The sequence below is a fragment of the Cervus canadensis genome, chromosome 8 (assembly GCF_019320065.1).
Source record: "Cervus canadensis isolate Bull #8, Minnesota chromosome 8, ASM1932006v1, whole genome shotgun sequence".
In the NCBI taxonomy this organism is placed as follows: Eukaryota; Metazoa; Chordata; class Mammalia; order Artiodactyla; family Cervidae; genus Cervus; species Cervus canadensis.
This window is the reverse complement of record NC_057393.1, coordinates 67,211,123-67,228,530: the sequence shown is the minus strand read 5'-3', so window position 1 is coordinate 67,228,530 and position 17,408 is coordinate 67,211,123. Positions and strand designations below refer to the sequence as shown.

Sequence of the window (17,408 nt, the reverse complement as noted above, 5' to 3'; positions counted from 1 at the left end):
CCCAGGGAACTGCAGCCGCCGGGAGTCAACCGGCCCAACCGTGTGCCCTTGGTCCCTGCGGCCGAGGCCGCCGGCGCTGCGCCGGCCCGGCTTCCCTGCCGGACCCCCTACCAGGCGCCGTTCCTTGGAGCGCGGGCTCCGACGCGGGCTGTGGGACCCCGGCGGCGCGGATCACCAGTCTTCTGCCCTCGCTTAGGTGACAAGTTGAGCACCTAATCCATGCCTGGTATTGTGCTAGGCGCCTGTAGAACAGACAGGTATGGTTTCTGCTTTCCTCGAGGTTGATACTCTGGGGAAAGATACTAACTGCAAAAAAAAAAAAAAAACTATATATATATCACTAATTGCAGTAAGAAAGATTTGGGGCAAGAGAAGGGTGCCAAGGCCTCTCTCCAAGGATAAGTTAGCCCTGGGCAGAGGGGAGGCAAGTGTACTCCGGGTGTGCAAAGAGGCAGGCTAAAGAACTGCCAATGGGAGCATTGCAGGGGAGGTTGGGGACAGAGCAGCCCAGCATGGCAGGATGGCACAAGCCTCCAGGCCCTGGTGAAGACTGTCCAGGACAATGGGGAGCCACTGCCGGGTTTGTTTGTTTGTTGGGTTTGTTGTTTGGGGTTTTTTTTGGGGGGTGGGGAGGGATTGTTTTGGTTTTGATTTATTTTTGGCCACAGCGTGAGGGATCTTAGTTCCCTAACCAGGGATCGAACTCATGCCCCTGCAGTGGAAGCGTGGAGTCCTAACCACTGGACCACCAGGGAAGTCCCGCTGCTAGGTTTTATGCAGAAGAGTGAAGTCTGAGTTATGTTGGGGGGTGAAAAGATGGGGGAATAGAGGGCTGCCTGAAACTGGGGGAACTAGGTAGGACGAGAGTCCAGGGGGAAGAAGAAAGCGGTTGGACTCAGATCTGTCAAGAAATGTACTGATGCAAACTGGAGGTAGGATCGAGCCAATTTGGTGACAGATAAGCCATCTTCTGGAGAAGGAAATGGCAACCCACTCCAGTGTTCCTGCCTGGAGAATCCCAGAGACAGAGGAGCCTGGCAGGCCACAGTCCACAGGGTCACCAACAGTCAGACACAACTTAGTGAAACGATGAAGCCATCTTCATCTATTTAATGCAAATATTAGCACTTACACGAAGCGTTGTAGAAAAGAGTTGATGGAAAAAAAAATAAAGAAAAGATTCAGTGAGATCATTTGTGTGAAGTGTGTTCGTATGTTGCCTGGCACGCAGCAGCAGTGAGTACAGAGCAGCCATTTATTACAGCTTTTTGATATAAGGAAATGAGGTTGCCCAAGGCTATGACACAAAACATTGGCAGCTTCCTCTCTCCCAGCCAGGTGCTCTTTTGAATAGTGCCCTTTATTGCCTTGGTTTTCATGACTATTTATGCTAGAAGTAAGCATTTCTGTACCTTTTCCAAAAGCTGTGGTCAGAGGTCTTGTTTTCAATATCCCTGGAATAGGGAGTGTTGTGAGCAATTCCATCTAGAAGATGCTGGTACCCAGAATCATCTCAAGCTGGAGAAGGAGCTGGCATCCTCCTATGAGCATCCCATGCTCATTATTAGCCCACACACCTCAGGCTGCATCTGCTGGTCCTTTGGAATCCTCACATCTCTTCCCATCCAGCTGGCACCCTGCCCAGTGAGAACATGAGCTGAAGAAAAGAATACAGGCAGAGGCATGGGAGTCTGTGTCTTCTTCTCTCAGGCCTTGAGGTCACAGAAGAGCAACTGTGCCAGAGTGTGGGGTGCAGAGAACCCATAAGCCCTGCCTATCCCACCCCTGCCTCTCAGGGATGCATCAGAGAGCCCTGAGTTGGCTTTGATGTTCTGGGTGCAGTGAGCCTTCGTTTGTCCTGGGCTTTGCAAACTTCCATAAAGCTTGTATCGCCTCGTAGTCCTCCTGAAATCCCTAAAGTGGTGCGTGTGTATGTGTGTGTGCACACATGTGTGCATGCACAGTCATGCCCAACTCTTTTCGACCCAATGGACTATGGCCCGCCAGGCTCCTCTGTCCATGGGGATTCTCCAGGCAAGAATACTGGAGTGGATTGTCATTTCCTACTCCAGGGGATCTTCCTGACCCGGGGATCAAACCCATGTCTCTTGTGTCTCCTACACTGGTGGGCAGATTCTTTACCACTAGCACCACCTAGGAAGACCTAGAGGAAAGTGGGGTCGGGGGGTGGTTAAACTCTGACACTGAGGATAACAACCACCATTGACTAGCTCTTTGGGGCAGAAACCTGGCTTTGCTGGACTTTGAGTCCCCAGCGTCTGGCACTGACCCCAGCACTTGGTTCCCTCAGAGTTCACTAATGTTTGCTTAAATGATTTAAAAACAAGTTTACTCATTTGGCTGCACTGGGGCTCAGTCGTGGTGTGCGGGACACGGTGCACACACTCTCTGGCCATGGAACTCGTGCTCAGTAGTTGTGGTGCACAGGCTTAGTTACTCTGAGGTATGTGGGATCTTAGTTCCCCAACCAGGAATCGAACCCAAGTCCCCCACATTGCAAGGCAAATTCTTAACCTCTAGACTACCAGGGAAGTCCCTGCTTAAATGATTCTTTTTAATTAAGATATAATTCACATACCATAAAATTCACTTTTAAAATGTAAAACAGTGGGGTGAAGGCTATGCAAACCTCACCATTATCTAACTCCAGGATATTCCATTGTTTAGTTGCTAAGTCGTGTCTGACTCTTGGCGACCCCGTGGACTGTGGCCTGCCAGGTTCCTCTGTCCATGGAATTCTCCAGGCAGGAATACTGGAGTTGCCATTTCCTTCTCCAGGGGATCTTCCAAACCCAGGAATCAAACCTGGGTCTCCTGCATTGCAGGCAGATTCTTCACCTACTAAGCTATGAGGGAAGCCCAAAATGTTAGTTGCTCACTCGTGTCTGACTCTTTGTGACCCCAAGGACCCATAGCTGTCCGTGGGATTCTCCAGGCAAGAATACTGGAGTGGGTTGCCATGCCCTTCTCCAGGGGATATTCCTGACCCAGGGATCAAACCCGTGTCTCCTACACTGCAGGTGGATTCTGTACTGCCTGAACCACCAGGGAAGCCCAGGATATTTGCATCACTCCAAAAAGAAACCCCATACTCAATGAGCAGCCCCTCTCTACCCCTGCCTCCATCCGGCCCCTGACAACCAGAATGATTCATATCTGATGAAACAACCCTACCAGTACTCCTAGAAACATAGTAACTAATATTTGTTGAATACAAACTAAGTGCTTTGGATAGCTTCTCAAATTTACAAGTGGGTCCTCCAAGGTAAGTCTTATTCATCTCCACTTCACAGATGAGGAAACTGAAACTCAAGCTAATAAATCAGCAAAATCACACAGTTAGTAAAGGAGAGGAGCTGGGTCTTAGACCCTAAAATCAGGGTATTATCCCTAAGGGAGCCAGAGGTCACTGAGCAGGCATAGGAGAGACTCAATGGTGAGTCACACAGGCATCAGAAATTCACTGGGCACATGCCCCGGCACTGTGGGAAAGAGAGAGGTGAAGAAAGCCACCACAGCCTGCCCAGGGCAGGGATACAGCCCTGGGGCTTGGGAAGGTCAAGGAGAGTTTTGTGGAAGGACTGGACCGATACGGGTGAAGTGAATTCCAATTGGCAGGGTACAAGGAAAGGACTTATTAAATTTGCAGCACAAACCTGAAGCTGGGAGGGAGGAGAGAGAGGCATGCAGTGGCCCATGCTGTGTTTGGGACGTGGCTTGCAGAGCTGGTATGGCCCATCTCTGAGGACCTGACCCACACCAGGAAAACTAGGGAAAGTGTCATTGTCATTCAACACCTTCTTGGCAACCAGGGAACACCTTGATTCAAGAGAGGGGAGGGGGTCCCACTGGAACCTTCTTGTCCCCACATCACTCCTCTCTTCCCACTCAACGGTATACATATCTTTGGCGCTGAAAATCATGGCTCCTTGCCTAACAAGGGACTTTTGTCTTTAAATTTCCAGGTGCCGGAGGGACCAGGGAGATACAATTCAGATGACCTAACGTTGGTAGTTCTATGGAACCTTAATGATTAAAAGGGGGACTTCCCTGGCAGCCCAGTGGTTAAGAATGTGAGCTCCCAATGCCGGGGACACGGGTTCAATCTCTGATCGGGGAACTGAGATCCCGCATGTTGCATGGCACTGCCAAAATAATTAGAAAAAAATGAAAGATGGGAACCTTGAATTAAAAAAAAAAGAATTAGTAGGAGCATCAGGCAGGTTGTCTAATATCCCAGAACCTAAGAGGAGGACGCACTGCTGGCTCACAGCAAGGCCTGAAGGCATACATTCCCTGACAGCACCAGGTGTCTCTACTGCTGACTCCCAGGGCTGGGAGGAGCGCCATGGTACTGGGATCACCTCAAGGGCCCAGAGAAACAGAAGCGGTATTCCCACTTGAGGAAGGGACAACTCTTGACTTTATCTGAAGAGCCTGGTTAGTTTTAGTGAAATTCACAGCCCTCAAACGACGGGGGGAGTCCCCCAGTTTCTTCTCTCCCTCGAAATGTGGTTTGGCAGAGTGCTCACAGCTAGGGGAAGGCTATATTCATGAAGCTAGGTTCTGCCACTGTGACAAGCAGACCCCCCAGTCTAATGGCTCAAATACAACAGAAGTGCATTACTTGCCTGGGCTTCAGTACCAGGCCAGTGAACTGGTTAGTGAGGCTGCCCACTCCACACCATCATCCAGGGACCAGCTAAAGGGGCTGTCTTCACCAAGTGGCCGCCAAGGTGTCTTTTAAGGGGTGTCTCCACTCCCAGCGGGTGGGGTAAGGGCACAGAAAAGGCCGGGCCTGGCAGCAGCATCCCTCCCTTCTGTGCTTTGGAACTCACGACACACCCGACTGTGGGGGTGGCCAGGAGATGCCGCCAGTGTACGGGTGGAAAGAAGAGAGGAAACAGATCCCGGTGTCTGCCCTGCTGGCCGAGCCTTAGCCTCCCTGGTTTACTTCCTGTGATTCTTGTTTTCCTTTCTCAGGCTCCTGCAGGTTCCTGCTCTTAAACACTGGTAGCCTCAGGCTCTTCACTGCACCTGCTCCCAGAGAAGTCCCAGATGAGAAAATGATGGGCTCAAGCAGAAATTTGCTCTCTTGGACATTTATTGAGGAAATCTGATGATGGGGCATGTGACAAGGAAATCTAGAGGTAAAAGGTCATGGAGAGAAGGGCGATAAAGACCAAATTGTACTAACACGGGAGGAGAGACTCAGTGCCCAGAAGGCCAGAAGAGAGGAAACAGAGCAGAGAGGGATGCTGAGTCATCACTCATACCGAGTGGGCCCTAAGAGCTTCCCCAGGTCAAGCAGCTTTCCAGCACCTGTGCCGGAGCGTCTAACACTAAACTGACTTGTATTTCGGTAATATGAGTGAGTCTTTGTTCCTAAAGCAGCACTAAAACAAGACGCAGCTTGGCAGGGCCAGCCAGCTCTCCACAAAGGTTGTTCTCCCCTTCTGTGGCACAGGGGGCCTGCCGAGGAGCATCTGCCAGCCAGGGACTATAGTGCCCATCTCCCCCACACCACTTTGCTGCTGGCTGGGGCCAGATTCTCATGGAAGGAATGTGAGCAGGAGTGATTATAATGTCACTTCTGGGCTGAAGCAGTTAAGAAGCGAGGGTGACTTTCTTCCCTTTTTACTAATGAAGTAAAAAAATCACGAGGCAGGCTTGTGCAAAGCAGTAATGGTGGCCTGTTTAAGAGCAGCATCAGAGCAGAGTGGCAGGGACAGCCTGATGGGGTCAGAAGACTGGCTACATGCAGGGGGTGGAACAAACAAGTCAATATACTAAGGATAACGGAGCTGTGTTTCTCACTGAAAGGAGGGAGGTACCAATATGAAAAGGGGACAGCTAGAATGAACCTTGTGGTATTGAGCTTGTCTTTTCAAACTGCAACTGTCGGTGTTAACTCATGGCTTACAATGTATAGAGACAGAAATAAATACAGATGTAAGTTCTGTCTACTGAGAGGGCCTGGGAGCAGCAACACCTGAGGGAGAAGCACACCTAGTACCTAGATATTTGTTTCTAAATACCATTCTCTAATGAAAAAGGACCCTAGAGAAGTGACTGACTCCAGGGAAAGTACAAGGTGAGTCTGGAACATTATGCTTTGAAGGAAGTTCTCAAAGAATGATGGGGAGGGGACTTCCTTGGTGGTCCACTGGTTAAGACTTCTTGCTCCCACTGCAGGGGGCTGAGGATTAATCTCTGGTCAGGGAACTAGATCCCACATGCCACAACTAAGGTTCATATGCCACAAGTAAGACCTGGCACAGCCAACTAAATTAATTAAAAAAAAAAAAAAATGTTGAGGAGAGGCCAAAAGAACAGAGAAGTTAGTTTGTGGGAGTTCCCACCAGCCAATAGGGACGATTTGAGCATCAAAATAATGACAATAATAGATTATAATCCACTGACTAAAATACAAATCCATGATTCTACAAAAATGTAGTTAAACAGAGAGAAGGGAAAGCTTTTACTTTTACTTCAATAGAATGCCAACGAATAAATGTAGGAGGAAAAATGAAAACAAAAGATTACCATTTGGTAAACATTAAAGTTATTTAGTCAAGGGACATCAGTAGGTGATAAGCACAGTAGATGAAACTGGGTGAGGAACAATATTTTTACATAGTCTTCAAATATTCCCACGCAAATATCTACTAATTACAAAGAAAAAAGAAAATTTATAGTGGAGAAACCTAGCAGGCATCATCTTAGTCAAAGATCGATATTATCATCTGTAATTTGACAAATAAAGATCATGTGACACCCAGTAGGAGACAATGACAAGACATCACTAATGTGATATCCCAAAGATGTACATCCTGAATTTAACCATGTGGAAGTAAGGACAAACCCACACTAAGACACGTTCTACAAAATAACTTGAGGAAGGTCAAGGGCATCAAACTCAAGGAAAGACTTGGGAGCTGCTCCACGTCAGGGTAGGGAGAGAGCCATGGCAAGTGGGTACAATTCATGATCCCAGATGAGGTCTTTTTGTCACAGAGAACATCACTGGGGCATTTGGCACAGGTGGTAAGGGGTATCTGGGGGAAGGGTGTGTCGGGAATCTTGCTACTCTTCTGTAAGTCTGAAACTGTTTCAAAAGAAAAAAAAAACTTTTTTTAAAGAAGCCGGAATATCTTCTCCACTCTCTCTTGCCCCATCCACTAGCAGAATACAGAGGACCTGCTAGAGTCTGAGGTCCAAGGCCCAGTGATAGAGCTGTCGGAGGGAAGGAGTTTGGGTCCCTTAACCCCAAATGCATGACAGCTACCCACCCCCAACCTTCCTGGTCAGGTGCATGACTTTGGACTTTCTATGAGCAATAAACAAACTTCTATTGCCTTTAGCCACTGAGCTGGGGGAGAGGGGACCTTTTCCTGCATTATCCTAACTCATAGGACTTACTCAACAGCCTGCTCTGCTCTCCACTTGAGGTCCCACAGACACCCCAGGGAAACATCTTGTCCCTAAACTTGCCAGCCGCTCATCACTTTCCTGGCCGGAGACCCAGCACTGCTTGACCCTTCTCGTTCTCTGCATTGCCCCACATCCAGTCAAGCCACTTCCTGTGTCACGCTGGAGCTTCTCCACGCCCACCAGGCCTGCCTCAGCCGTCTTCCCCTCACCAGGGCCATTGTCACTGGCTCCCTAGCCTCCATTCCAATCTTTTCTGCATTAAGCATGGCAAGACATATGTGTGGTTCCACAATTCCTTGTCCCAGCCCCTGCTGCCCTCAGCCTGGACACCCTCCCTGTTTGCAGCCCGTCTGGTAAACACCTAGTCTCCCCCCAGGGTTCAACTCGTGAGTCACCTGGATGAACCCTTGCTCAATCCTCTGTCCTTGGGGCCCCTGGACACGGTCTTCCATCTGATCAGGGCAGACAGGCCCTGCTTGCTCCACTAATTGGGGTGGTGGTTGGGGGGGCACACACCGTCTCCCCAGCATAGCCTGAGCTCCTTGGCACCCACACATGCTGGAATAAATCCTCTCCCCTCCCACTCGCAGCCAAGTCAGACCCCAGCCCTCCCTTGCCACCCTGTTAATTCACTACAGGCTTTCATTCAAGCTATTAAAACATTTGCCCTCTGGCCCCATTCCTAATCCACACAGAGAATGACTGTCTCATGAGTGTTCTGTGGTTGCCCAGAGCTGGCATTCAATAGATATTGAAACAAAGTACTCAGAGCAATTCTCTCCGCTTAGATTAGAGCCCCACCCCATTTCACTCCTGCCCCATTTGTTCCCAAATCGCATTCAACCTGTCAATGATTTAACAATTATTTCTTGATGGCTGGCACACACAAGACCCTGGGCACGCAGTACATGTTCCTGACCCCAGGGGTTGGTCTTAGCTCCTAGGGGCCACCGTGGCCTTGTTCAGTTTTGAACTCCCCAACTCCTGCCCATCCCTGGGCCTGGCACAGCTAGGCACCCTGTAAACATCTGCTACCAGGCCAAGACCACTACTAACCCAGGTCTGCAAGCCCATCCAGGGCTGACTGGCACTACAACCAGCTACTAGGACTAGTCTGACACAAGATTGTCCTGTGAGATCAAACCCCACTGAGACAGCAGGACAGAAAGTGTGTACTTTTATGCCTGGAGCTTTCCTATTCCCCATTCAACTCTTGAAACAAAGAAAGAAAAAAGAATCTGACATATAAGGACCCACCCCTTGGGGGTCCTGTTTATTCCTGAACCCCAACCAGACAGCCCAGCAAGACACATTCCACCCCTCCACCCCACCCCAGATCCCTGAGGCCCATTTCACGGGCTGGAAAACTAAGGCACTGTGTCTGAGTGCCCCAGAGGTCAGGGCACTTGACATACGAAAAGCCAGGAGTCCTGGCTTTCAGGGATGCCACTGCAGGTCCACGGAACAGGACGATGCTCTTTTTCTTGCACCTCTGGTCTTTGGAGCAGAGCCCCTCTGCTGAGGTTTTCTGAGGAAGCCCCAGCGCTCTATCAGCCCCATTCTGACCGAGGGCAGAGAGGAGCCAAGGCCCCAGGGAAGACGCTGCTCCAGGTGGCCAGCGATCATCAGGTGACAGGGGACAGACTCGAAACCAGGACTGGGCCTGTCTTCCAGCCAGCATCTGTCTGTCAGGATCAGGGCTGTTGTACGGCTGTCCTGGGCTCCCCTGAAGGGAAGGAACAGAACTGAGTCTACTGTCAGGGGCAGAGAGAGAAAGCACCCCCAAACGGGCTGCCCGGTAAGAGATCCCTGGAGGCTAAAGAGAAGTGTGGCCCAGACTCCAGAGCTGAGCAAGGCGGGTAGTGAAGGGGAGACAACTGGGATCTGGTGGGTCCTGTCTGGATCCTGAGGCCGCCAGCATCAGCACTCCCCACGGCATCAAAGGGCTGCTCTCCCCCGCAGAGGGGTGACACAGCTTCAGAGCTTGCTCCGCAGGGCCTCCGCTGGGGGCCGCTGCAGCCGCCACACCACCCTCACTGGCACGGAGGCGTGGTCCAGCTGGCGGAAGCCGCCCAGGTCGCCTGTCTGGCTGTACTGCTGCAGGGCCGGCTGGAGCACCGTGATGGGGATGCTGAAGTTCAGGTGGGGGTATGTGGCCCCCGTGTTATTGTCCCGGGTGTTGCTGGCGACGATGCCTGTTCAGGAGACAGAGAGGAAAAGAAGGTATGAGCGAAGGCGCAGGGAAGGGGGGGAGACCCACCTCTATCCTGGAGGGCCTAGGCCTGTGGGGTGGGGGGGCGGTGCTGAATGCCCCTCATAGTAACAGACACCAGGCTTTGACATAGGCCCCTCACGCCCCAGTCCTCCTTCCTGGCTTTACTTTCTCCCTAACACTATCAGTATCTGACACACTATGTCTCACTTATTTTGTTATTTTTCTCTCCAACTTCTGTTATCTTTCAGCTCCATGAGGGCCAGGCCGCCCCAGGCTGTGTTTTGTTCATAATCTCCCCAGGACCTGGAAGAGTGCCTGGCAGAGTGGGATCTCAACACATACTTGTTGAGTGAATGAATAAATGAATCAGACTCACACATAAGACTTGGGGGGCCGGCTCAGTGCATGTGTATGAATTTTTTGAAGACAATTTTAGGCTTACAGAAGTCTTGCCCAAATAGTGCAGAGTTCCTGCACATCCTGCACCCAGCTTTTCCTTATGTCACCACACCACATTGATCAAAGTCAAGAAATCAAGCTTCGTGAAATGCTATTAACTGAAGTACAGAACTCACTTGGATGGACCAGGGTTTGCACTAATGCTGTTTTTCTGATCCAGGATCTCACATGGCATTTAGTCATCATGTCTACTAGGTCTCCTCCTATCTGAGTCACTTCCAGTCTCTATCTTTCACAGCCTTGACACTTTGAAGAGTACAGGTCAGTTATTCTGTAGAATGTCCCTCAATTTGGGTTGACCTGATGTTTTCTCACAACTAAGACTGAGGTGATAGGGCGTGTCTGGTAGTCCAGTGGTTAAAAATCTGGCTTACAAAACAAGGGACACCAGTTCGACCTCTGGTCTGGGAAGATCCCCTATGCTATGGGGTAACTAGGCCCATGTGCTACAACTACTGAGCCTCATTTCTCCTACATTTATTAATAGAAATTCTTCCATACGGGAAAGCTATACTTTGTCTCCATTTTTAAATTCATTCAACATTAACTTATATTAGTATAGCCTCACAAGTATTCATTCTTTTCTTGGGTTACAATTCAATACTACTGCTATTTGTTTTGTTGCTCAAATTGTTCCAACAGGAGCTCCTTCACATCAGCTCTTGGGTTTTTCAACATTTGACATGCTCATCATTTTGTTTTTCTTAGTTTCCTTCCTTTCCAGCACCACAAAGCAGCCCTGGAATCAGTCAGTTCCTGGTGCTTTTTATTAGAGAATGACTCTTAGAAACCAAGATCTGGACTCTCAGCATGCTCATTGCAACTGGAGTGTCACCGGCTTCTAGCCCCTATCAGCAGACCGAGAGAAGAGACCTATGTACATACACACACACACAAACTCATGCATACACACATTTATATTTATCTCTGTATCCACTTATCTGTATACATCTTTTAGAAGGTCAACCAGTATATGGGAGAAAGATGGAAAGCAGACTAGGATGAATGTACCTAACTGTATTTCAAATGAATCACATAACCATTCTGAAGGGGAAGGAGCTAATCTAAGAAACTTTGGCAAACAGCCTTTTGACTGGACACTTTAAGGCTAAAGAATGGTACTCGCTCAAAGATTGTCTTCTAGTTGGTAAATCTGTTTCTCACAGGGATGCAGTGAGGAATTCTGAAAGTACTTTTTTTGTACACTACAGTTGAAGAAATAAGTAAATCCACTGCAGCTAGCAACAGAAAGGCAACGTTTCTCACTGTGGGAGAAAGCAGTCAGAAATAAGGGAAGGGGAAGGCTTGCATGAACCCTGTGTGCTGGACTGTGGGTGGAGGTATCCATATAGACTCATGGTTGGCTTTTTTCTAAACAGATAAACAGATTTAAAAAAAAAAAAAAAACTTGAGTTAACAAAATTTTTAAATTGAAAGATTTAACAAACACATTTATTAAAAAAAAAAAAAAAGAGTTCATACTTCCTTGTGAAAAACTGTAAAGTCAGCCAGTGTTAGGCCAACATATTTTTGTAATGAGGCAAGAATGTGCTAGAGTTGAGTGGTATTCACCCCGTTTCTCCTTTGCCCTCCACTCACTGAAGATATTCACTCACTCACTCACTCATTCATTCACTCTTTCACTTTACCTGCCCAACCTCTGTAGGCTTTTCAGTTTGTGACCCTTGGACTCATCCAACTACTGAGTTTCACAGATCAAATGATATTAAGTGACTTACCTAAGGTCGTGGAGTGCCTTAGTGGCAGAGAAAGGACCAGAACTCAGATCTCTTCCTTCCAAGCCCAGCATCCATCCTTTCCGACCTCAGAAGCACAACAGTCCGAAAAGCTTGGCTAATTACCCCTGGGCATAAGGCCCATCATCTTTCCAGACAGTGGGTGGCTCCCAGGGCTGGCCAATGAGCACTTGTGGGTGGGACTGAGGCTATGGCCAGGGGAAGGCTGGGAGAGGGGCAAGGAGCTGGTTACCCAGGAGGTCCCCGGAGCAGGCAGAGAAGAGAGGTCCCCCGCTGGAGCCACCATGCACGGCACACGTGGTCTGCAGCATCACCGGTGTGTCATCCACCTGCACCACAGCCGACAGGATGCCCGAGGTCACCGAGGGCCCGCAAGCCTGGCCGAAGACACCGAAGCCCACTACACTGACTGCCTCGCCTGCCAGGGAAGGAAGGAGGGTTAAGCTGGGGAGCCTCCTCCGTCTGGCAGGACTCACACACTCACCAAGCCCCCCCGCCGGTCCTCTCCAAATTTCCAAACCCTGTCTGCCTTTCTAGTTTCTGCTCAGATGCCTGTTGCCTCCATGAGAAGTTTCCCCAGGCCCCTACAGAAAGAGGTCAGGACCTCCACTGAACTCCCAGCCCTGTTATCTGCTCCATCGTTTCTCTTCAGCCCTCATTCTCCTTCTGGACTGGGTGGTCACTTTTTAAGATTCCTAGCATCTAGCCAGGGGCTCAACACATGTTTGTGGAATTAACACCCAACTCCTGGGACTAAAAAGTCTATTGGTGAAAATAAAATGCTGACAATGACTACAAAATGGACACCACCGTCCTTCACCAAGTGCTTTACAGGCAATATCTCAGCCAGTCCTCACAAGACCTAGGAGTAAGTAGCATTATCCCCGTTTTAAAAATGTGGAAACCAAGACAAAGAATGTTAAGTTGCCTGTCCAAGGACACAGGGCTAGTAAGCGGCAGAAGAGATGCCAATGCAGTGAGCTCATAGTCCTTGTTATGTTCTAACAAATCACATCCACAAACCAAAACATCTGGCACATCTGTGGCAGCATCACAAGGCCTTTTACTCAGATCACGCCACCGGAGCCTCACAGACCAGCCTGCAGTGTTATGAGGAGTCCTCAAGGTTCAGCACCTCCACACCATACTGCTGCAGGGCCTCAGGAAAAAGACATGCTTTACCTTTCACTGGGAATTTCACCTGCCCCCCAGCACCACGGGCATGCTGAGCACAGCAGGGAGGCCTCTAAGAGCAACTCCAGCCAAAGCACTGTAACCAGGATGCAACAAGGTGCCAGCTTGACTCGTTACTCCAGCAGGGGTGGGCAAGGAAGCTGACCTGGGGGGCTGGCCCCTGATCTGTAGGTGACCAACACCGATTTTCCAAGGTCCTTTCCAGACCAAAGGGACACTTTGTTCATTACCTTCATGGAAATGCTCAGCAGGCACAGGTATAGGGACACCATCTAGGTCCTCCTCCAGGCTCACAACTGCTATGTCATAGGGAGACGTCTCCTGGGTGGCAAACACCACGTGTCCCCAGATTACGGCACTCCTGGATACAAGACAAACAAAATGACAGGTTAGTTCTCCCAACCTTTAGCACTGAGTGGAAGCAAAATAATGAGTAACAGTAAAAATCATGAACTTGGGACTCAAAAGATTTGGGGTCAGCCCTGGAACATACCCGCAAGCAACCCTGGGCACATCTCTTAGCTGTTCTGTGGAATTTCCAAACACGCTTTACCAAGTGCAGAGTACCTCTACATACAGATTCCTGCACGTTATCATGATCACAGACACCCAGCACCCAGGGAGCACTGCAGGCCAGGCCTGGTATTAATGTTCTATGGGCATCATTTCATTTAGTCCTCAGAGCAGCCCCATGAACTAGGCACTGGTATTATTTCCATTTCAGATGGTGCTTTTGAGGCCCAGAGAGGTTGAGTAAATAAATATATCTCACAGTCACACAGTTAGTGGGAGGAGCCAGGGCTGATTTTCCCAGGGTCTTCCTTTTCTGCCTCATTTGATACCAACAATCCTGTCATTTAGTGGGACAGACATGATACAATTTCATCCTCTGGGTCCGTGTTTATACAGATGCTAGCACTTCTACAGCTCTTACTATGTGGCAGTAAGAAGACTTTATATGTCAATTCCTGGGAAAGCAGCTTAGACAGATTAAGCACATTGCCCAAGATTATGCATGGCTGCCTGATACACATGCTGCAGGAATAGCTTCCGGTAGACCTGGTGGGTTCCCTAGGACCAGAGTATGTTGGGGTGGGGGTGGTGGGAGGGGGGAGGAATTGAGGACCACACACAGAGGAAAATTCTCAGCATCAGTCTTCCCTATACAGTCATGGCCATGCTGTTGATTGCCAGAGGGGATTCCTATGCAAAGCCAGGCTGGGTTAACCTTGGAAGTTCAGTAGAGGCATTTGGGAAGATCTGGGCTGAGAAGTTGGGTTGGACCACATACAGGAGAACAACAAGCATTAACACCAAGGTGCTACAGTGCTTTGCTTTGGCCTAGGTAAAGCACCTGGAGTTACAGAAGAAACAGAAAGAACATGTATTAGAAAGTCAAGCCAAGAACCCGAGGCTGCCAACTCCACTGTCAAAGCAAGTGAAACTACATGACAGCAAGAGTGCTTTCCTTGCAGAGAGGGGACAAATGACTGTCTGAAGTCCTAAACTGGCAGCCAAGACCACCCCACAACTGTTCAAAATATACCTATTTGCCTGGGCCCCACTCGAACATTCTTTTTTTTTTTTTTCCCCATTTATTTTTATTAGTTGGAGGCTAATTACTTTACAATATTGTAGTGATTTTTGCCATACATTGACATGAATCAGCCATGGATTTACATGTCAAACATTCTAATTAGGTGGAACCCCATATCTGTCATTCTGATCCAGAAGGGATGTTCCGGTTAAGATCTAAGAGATAAAACAAGTAAGAGTAACAGGCTCCTCTCCTACTCCAGGAGGGTGGCACCCTGGGCGCCTGGCACTTCACTAGGCATTCAGGGGAAAGAGAACAGGGTTAGGAAGACTCCATTCAAGGGCCTCTGGTGTGTGGGTGCAAGGCTGAGACAGGGCAGTTGCCCAGAAGGAATTCAGACTGGGAATGGGAGCTCAATGATGCTTAGCCAGGGATGCTGAACACCACCACAGACCTCCAGAATTATTTGGCATCTTGCCCAAGTCCCATTCACCCTCTGCCAGGAGGCGCAAAACTCCCTACTCTGGGGTTCTGAGTAGCAAGGATGAGAGGAGGGTCCCAGGTCCCTACACATAGTGCACCACCAAGGCATAAGCCTGAGACCAGAAGGCCTCCGTAATCCTCAGGATTATGACCTGAGGCCTGGGATCTAGACCTGACAGCTGGTGAGGGAGTGGCGTGCTGGCAACCTTGAGAGCCTTACTTGGGGGTGGTGGAGCGCACCAGGACCCTGGCCGTCTCCCGGGGGGCCACATGCCGGCAGGTCACCACGAGACCGGGTGCCACGACCACTCCGGAGCCCCAGACAGAACCACACTCCACCAGCACGGCCGCAGCTACCCAAGGGGGCCCGGGGTCTCGGTATCGCAGGGGCAGGCCCCACGGGGCGCCCATCTCAGGCGGTAGGAGGGTGGCCAGGGCGGCAGTGTCGGGGTGAAGGCCGCGGAGGGCGGCTCGGGCGACGCTGAGCAGTGGGGCGGCGGCGCAGAGCAGCGTGAGGCCCACCCACTCGCGGGCCTTCCAGCAGAGGGGTGCAGCCACCAGCGCCACCAACGCCGCCGAGGGCCGTGATGTGAACACGCCTCCGCCCTCCGTGCCTGGCAGGCAGCGGGCATCAGTGAGCAGCAGCGGGCCGGCCGAGTTGCTGAGCACGCCGCGGCTGAGCGTATTGAGAAAGATGTCCGGGCAGAAGGCCCCGAACGGGGAGCCGCAAGCCAGGAGCGGTGCGCCCTTGGGCACGTCCCCGAGAGGCGCCACGGCGAATACCGGCCCTCGCTCCTCCACCTCCTTCGGCTCCGGCCGCACGCGAAGCAGCGCGAACCACCCCAGTGCTCTCAGCTGGTCCTCTTCCTCCTCCTCCGACACCTCGTCATCCGGTGTGGCGTTTGCGAAGCGCCACTGCTCGGCCTCCTCGCCGCCGAAGAGGTATGAGAAGTGGCCCCGGAAGGCCGGGCAGCTCAACAGCAGCAGAAGCTCGGCGGGGCGCGGGGGTTGCAGTGGTCGCCCGTGGGGCCGGGCGGGCGGGCCGGGCTCCAGGCCGGCGCACTGGGGCGTGCATAACCCCGGGCGACCCCGCTCCGCGCGGCCTGCCGGACTTGCGGCGGTTGGGCCCCACTGCACGTGCAGGCGCAGGTCGTCGCCGCAACTGTCGCCGGGCAGGAAGGAGGCGCTCGCCGCGGTCAGCGCCCCGCTGCCGGCCCGCAGGAAGGGGGTGAAGATGCCCCCATGGCACAGCACCAGGCCCGGGCGACGGTTCAGGATCACCCCGCTGCAGCTCCACGAGCCTGCCTCGGGCTGCCCTGCCCGGGAGGCGCTCACCACGCAGCCCGCCTGCTCAGCTGCCCTCATGGCGGGCCCCCACTGCCGCCCCATGGCCTCCGGGACGGCACACCGAAGGCTTCCCGGAGAGTTAGCGAGCGAGCGAGCAAGGACCACGACCGGAACCAGCTGACCCCACGTAGCGCCACCCAAAGCTGGAAGCGAGAGGTGCAAGCACTGTCCCAGGGCTTCCTCGTCAGGCCGGATTGGCTAAACCCCATTGGCTGGGCAAGGGGCCGAGTCCTGATTGGCTGCTGAGATTGACCCCGCCCCTCCCCGCCCTAGACCTTTCAAGTCACCTGCGCAACGCAAGCGGAAGCTGTAGGACCGGAGGACAAGCCCGGGAGGACGAGCCCCGGGAGAGTGACTGGAATGTGGCTTTTACCGGGAGATAAGGGCGTGCTGGTCCCTCAGAGCCTAGTCTCGTTTCTGTTCGCTGAGCTGCAAGAAAGGGAATACAAATACGTGCTGCCGTGCGTAGACTTGCCCAGTCCCTAATAGGTCCTGTCAGTATCTGCCCAGGTGTAGGAAACATCTGACCTCTGATCCCTGGGATAAGACGGGCAAAGAAGCCGTTCAGTACTTTGAAATTTTGTAAGTAAATCGTACAGCAATCCACTAGGAGATAATAGAGCTCATAAGATTACGACTCGGGTCTTTTGATGCCAAAGTCCACACTACCAATCTCATAGAAACTGGATTTGCTCAAAATAAAACTGGCCTTCAAAACTATGATAAACAGTTGTTTAGTTGCTAAGTAGTCACCGACTTTTTGTGAACCCATGGACTGTAGCCCGCCTGGCTCCTCTCTCCATGGGATTTCCCAGGCAAGAATACTGGAGTGAGTTGCCATTTCCTCCTCCAGAGGATCTTCCCCACCCAGGTCTCTTGCATCTCCTGCATTGGCAGGCAGATTCTTTACCATTGAGCCACCAGGGAAGCCCAGGATAAACAGTAGCTGAAGTCAAAGTTT

The 17,408-nt window shown here is 51.2% G+C and overlaps 1 protein-coding gene and 2 long non-coding RNA genes across 4 annotated transcripts; 2 read left to right on the top strand and 1 right to left on the bottom strand.

Annotated features, from left to right (window-relative positions):
• The first annotated feature begins 129 nt into the window (after positions 1-129).
• On the top strand, positions 130-5,389 carry LOC122446461. The gene is made up of 3 exons (XR_006270877.1): positions 130-257; positions 3,987-4,031; positions 5,005-5,389. It is a non-coding gene; the product is annotated as an uncharacterized LOC122446461 (long non-coding RNA).
• Positions 5,390-6,563: 1,174 nt separating this feature from the next.
• On the bottom strand, positions 6,564-16,635 carry TYSND1 (trypsin like peroxisomal matrix peptidase 1). 2 transcript variants are annotated; one of them, XM_043476718.1, is made up of 4 exons: positions 15,321-16,631; positions 13,311-13,441; positions 12,119-12,304; positions 6,564-9,650 (listed from the first exon to the last, which is right to left on the bottom strand). In XM_043476718.1, the coding sequence occupies exons 1-4, from the start codon at positions 16,487-16,489 to the stop codon at positions 9,433-9,435; spliced, it is 1,704 nt and encodes a 567-aa protein (XP_043332653.1). In that variant the 5' UTR covers positions 16,490-16,631; the 3' UTR covers positions 6,564-9,432. The 2 variants fall into 2 exon arrangements, with proteins under 2 accessions (XP_043332653.1, XP_043332654.1); XM_043476719.1 differs by lacking the exon at positions 12,119-12,304 and having other exon boundaries at positions 15,321-16,635.
• On the top strand, positions 9,540-10,047 carry LOC122446462. Its single transcript, XR_006270878.1, has 2 exons — positions 9,540-9,678; positions 9,919-10,047. It is a non-coding gene; the product is annotated as an uncharacterized LOC122446462 (long non-coding RNA).
• Positions 16,636-17,408: the final 773 nt, after the last annotated feature.

Coding starts and splice junctions, on each gene's coding strand:
- TYSND1 (XM_043476718.1), bottom strand. CDS start 16,489: ATGGGGCGGCAGTGGGGGCCCGCCATGAGGGCAGCTGAGCAGGCGGGC. Junction 13,442..15,320: donor GTGCGCTCCACCACCCCCAA/GTAAGGCTCTCA, acceptor TCTTGTATCCAG/GAGTGCCGTAATCTGGGGAC. Junction 12,305..13,310: donor TGCTGAGCATTTCCATGAAG/GTAATGAACAAA, acceptor CTTCCCTGGCAG/GCGAGGCAGTCAGTGTAGTG.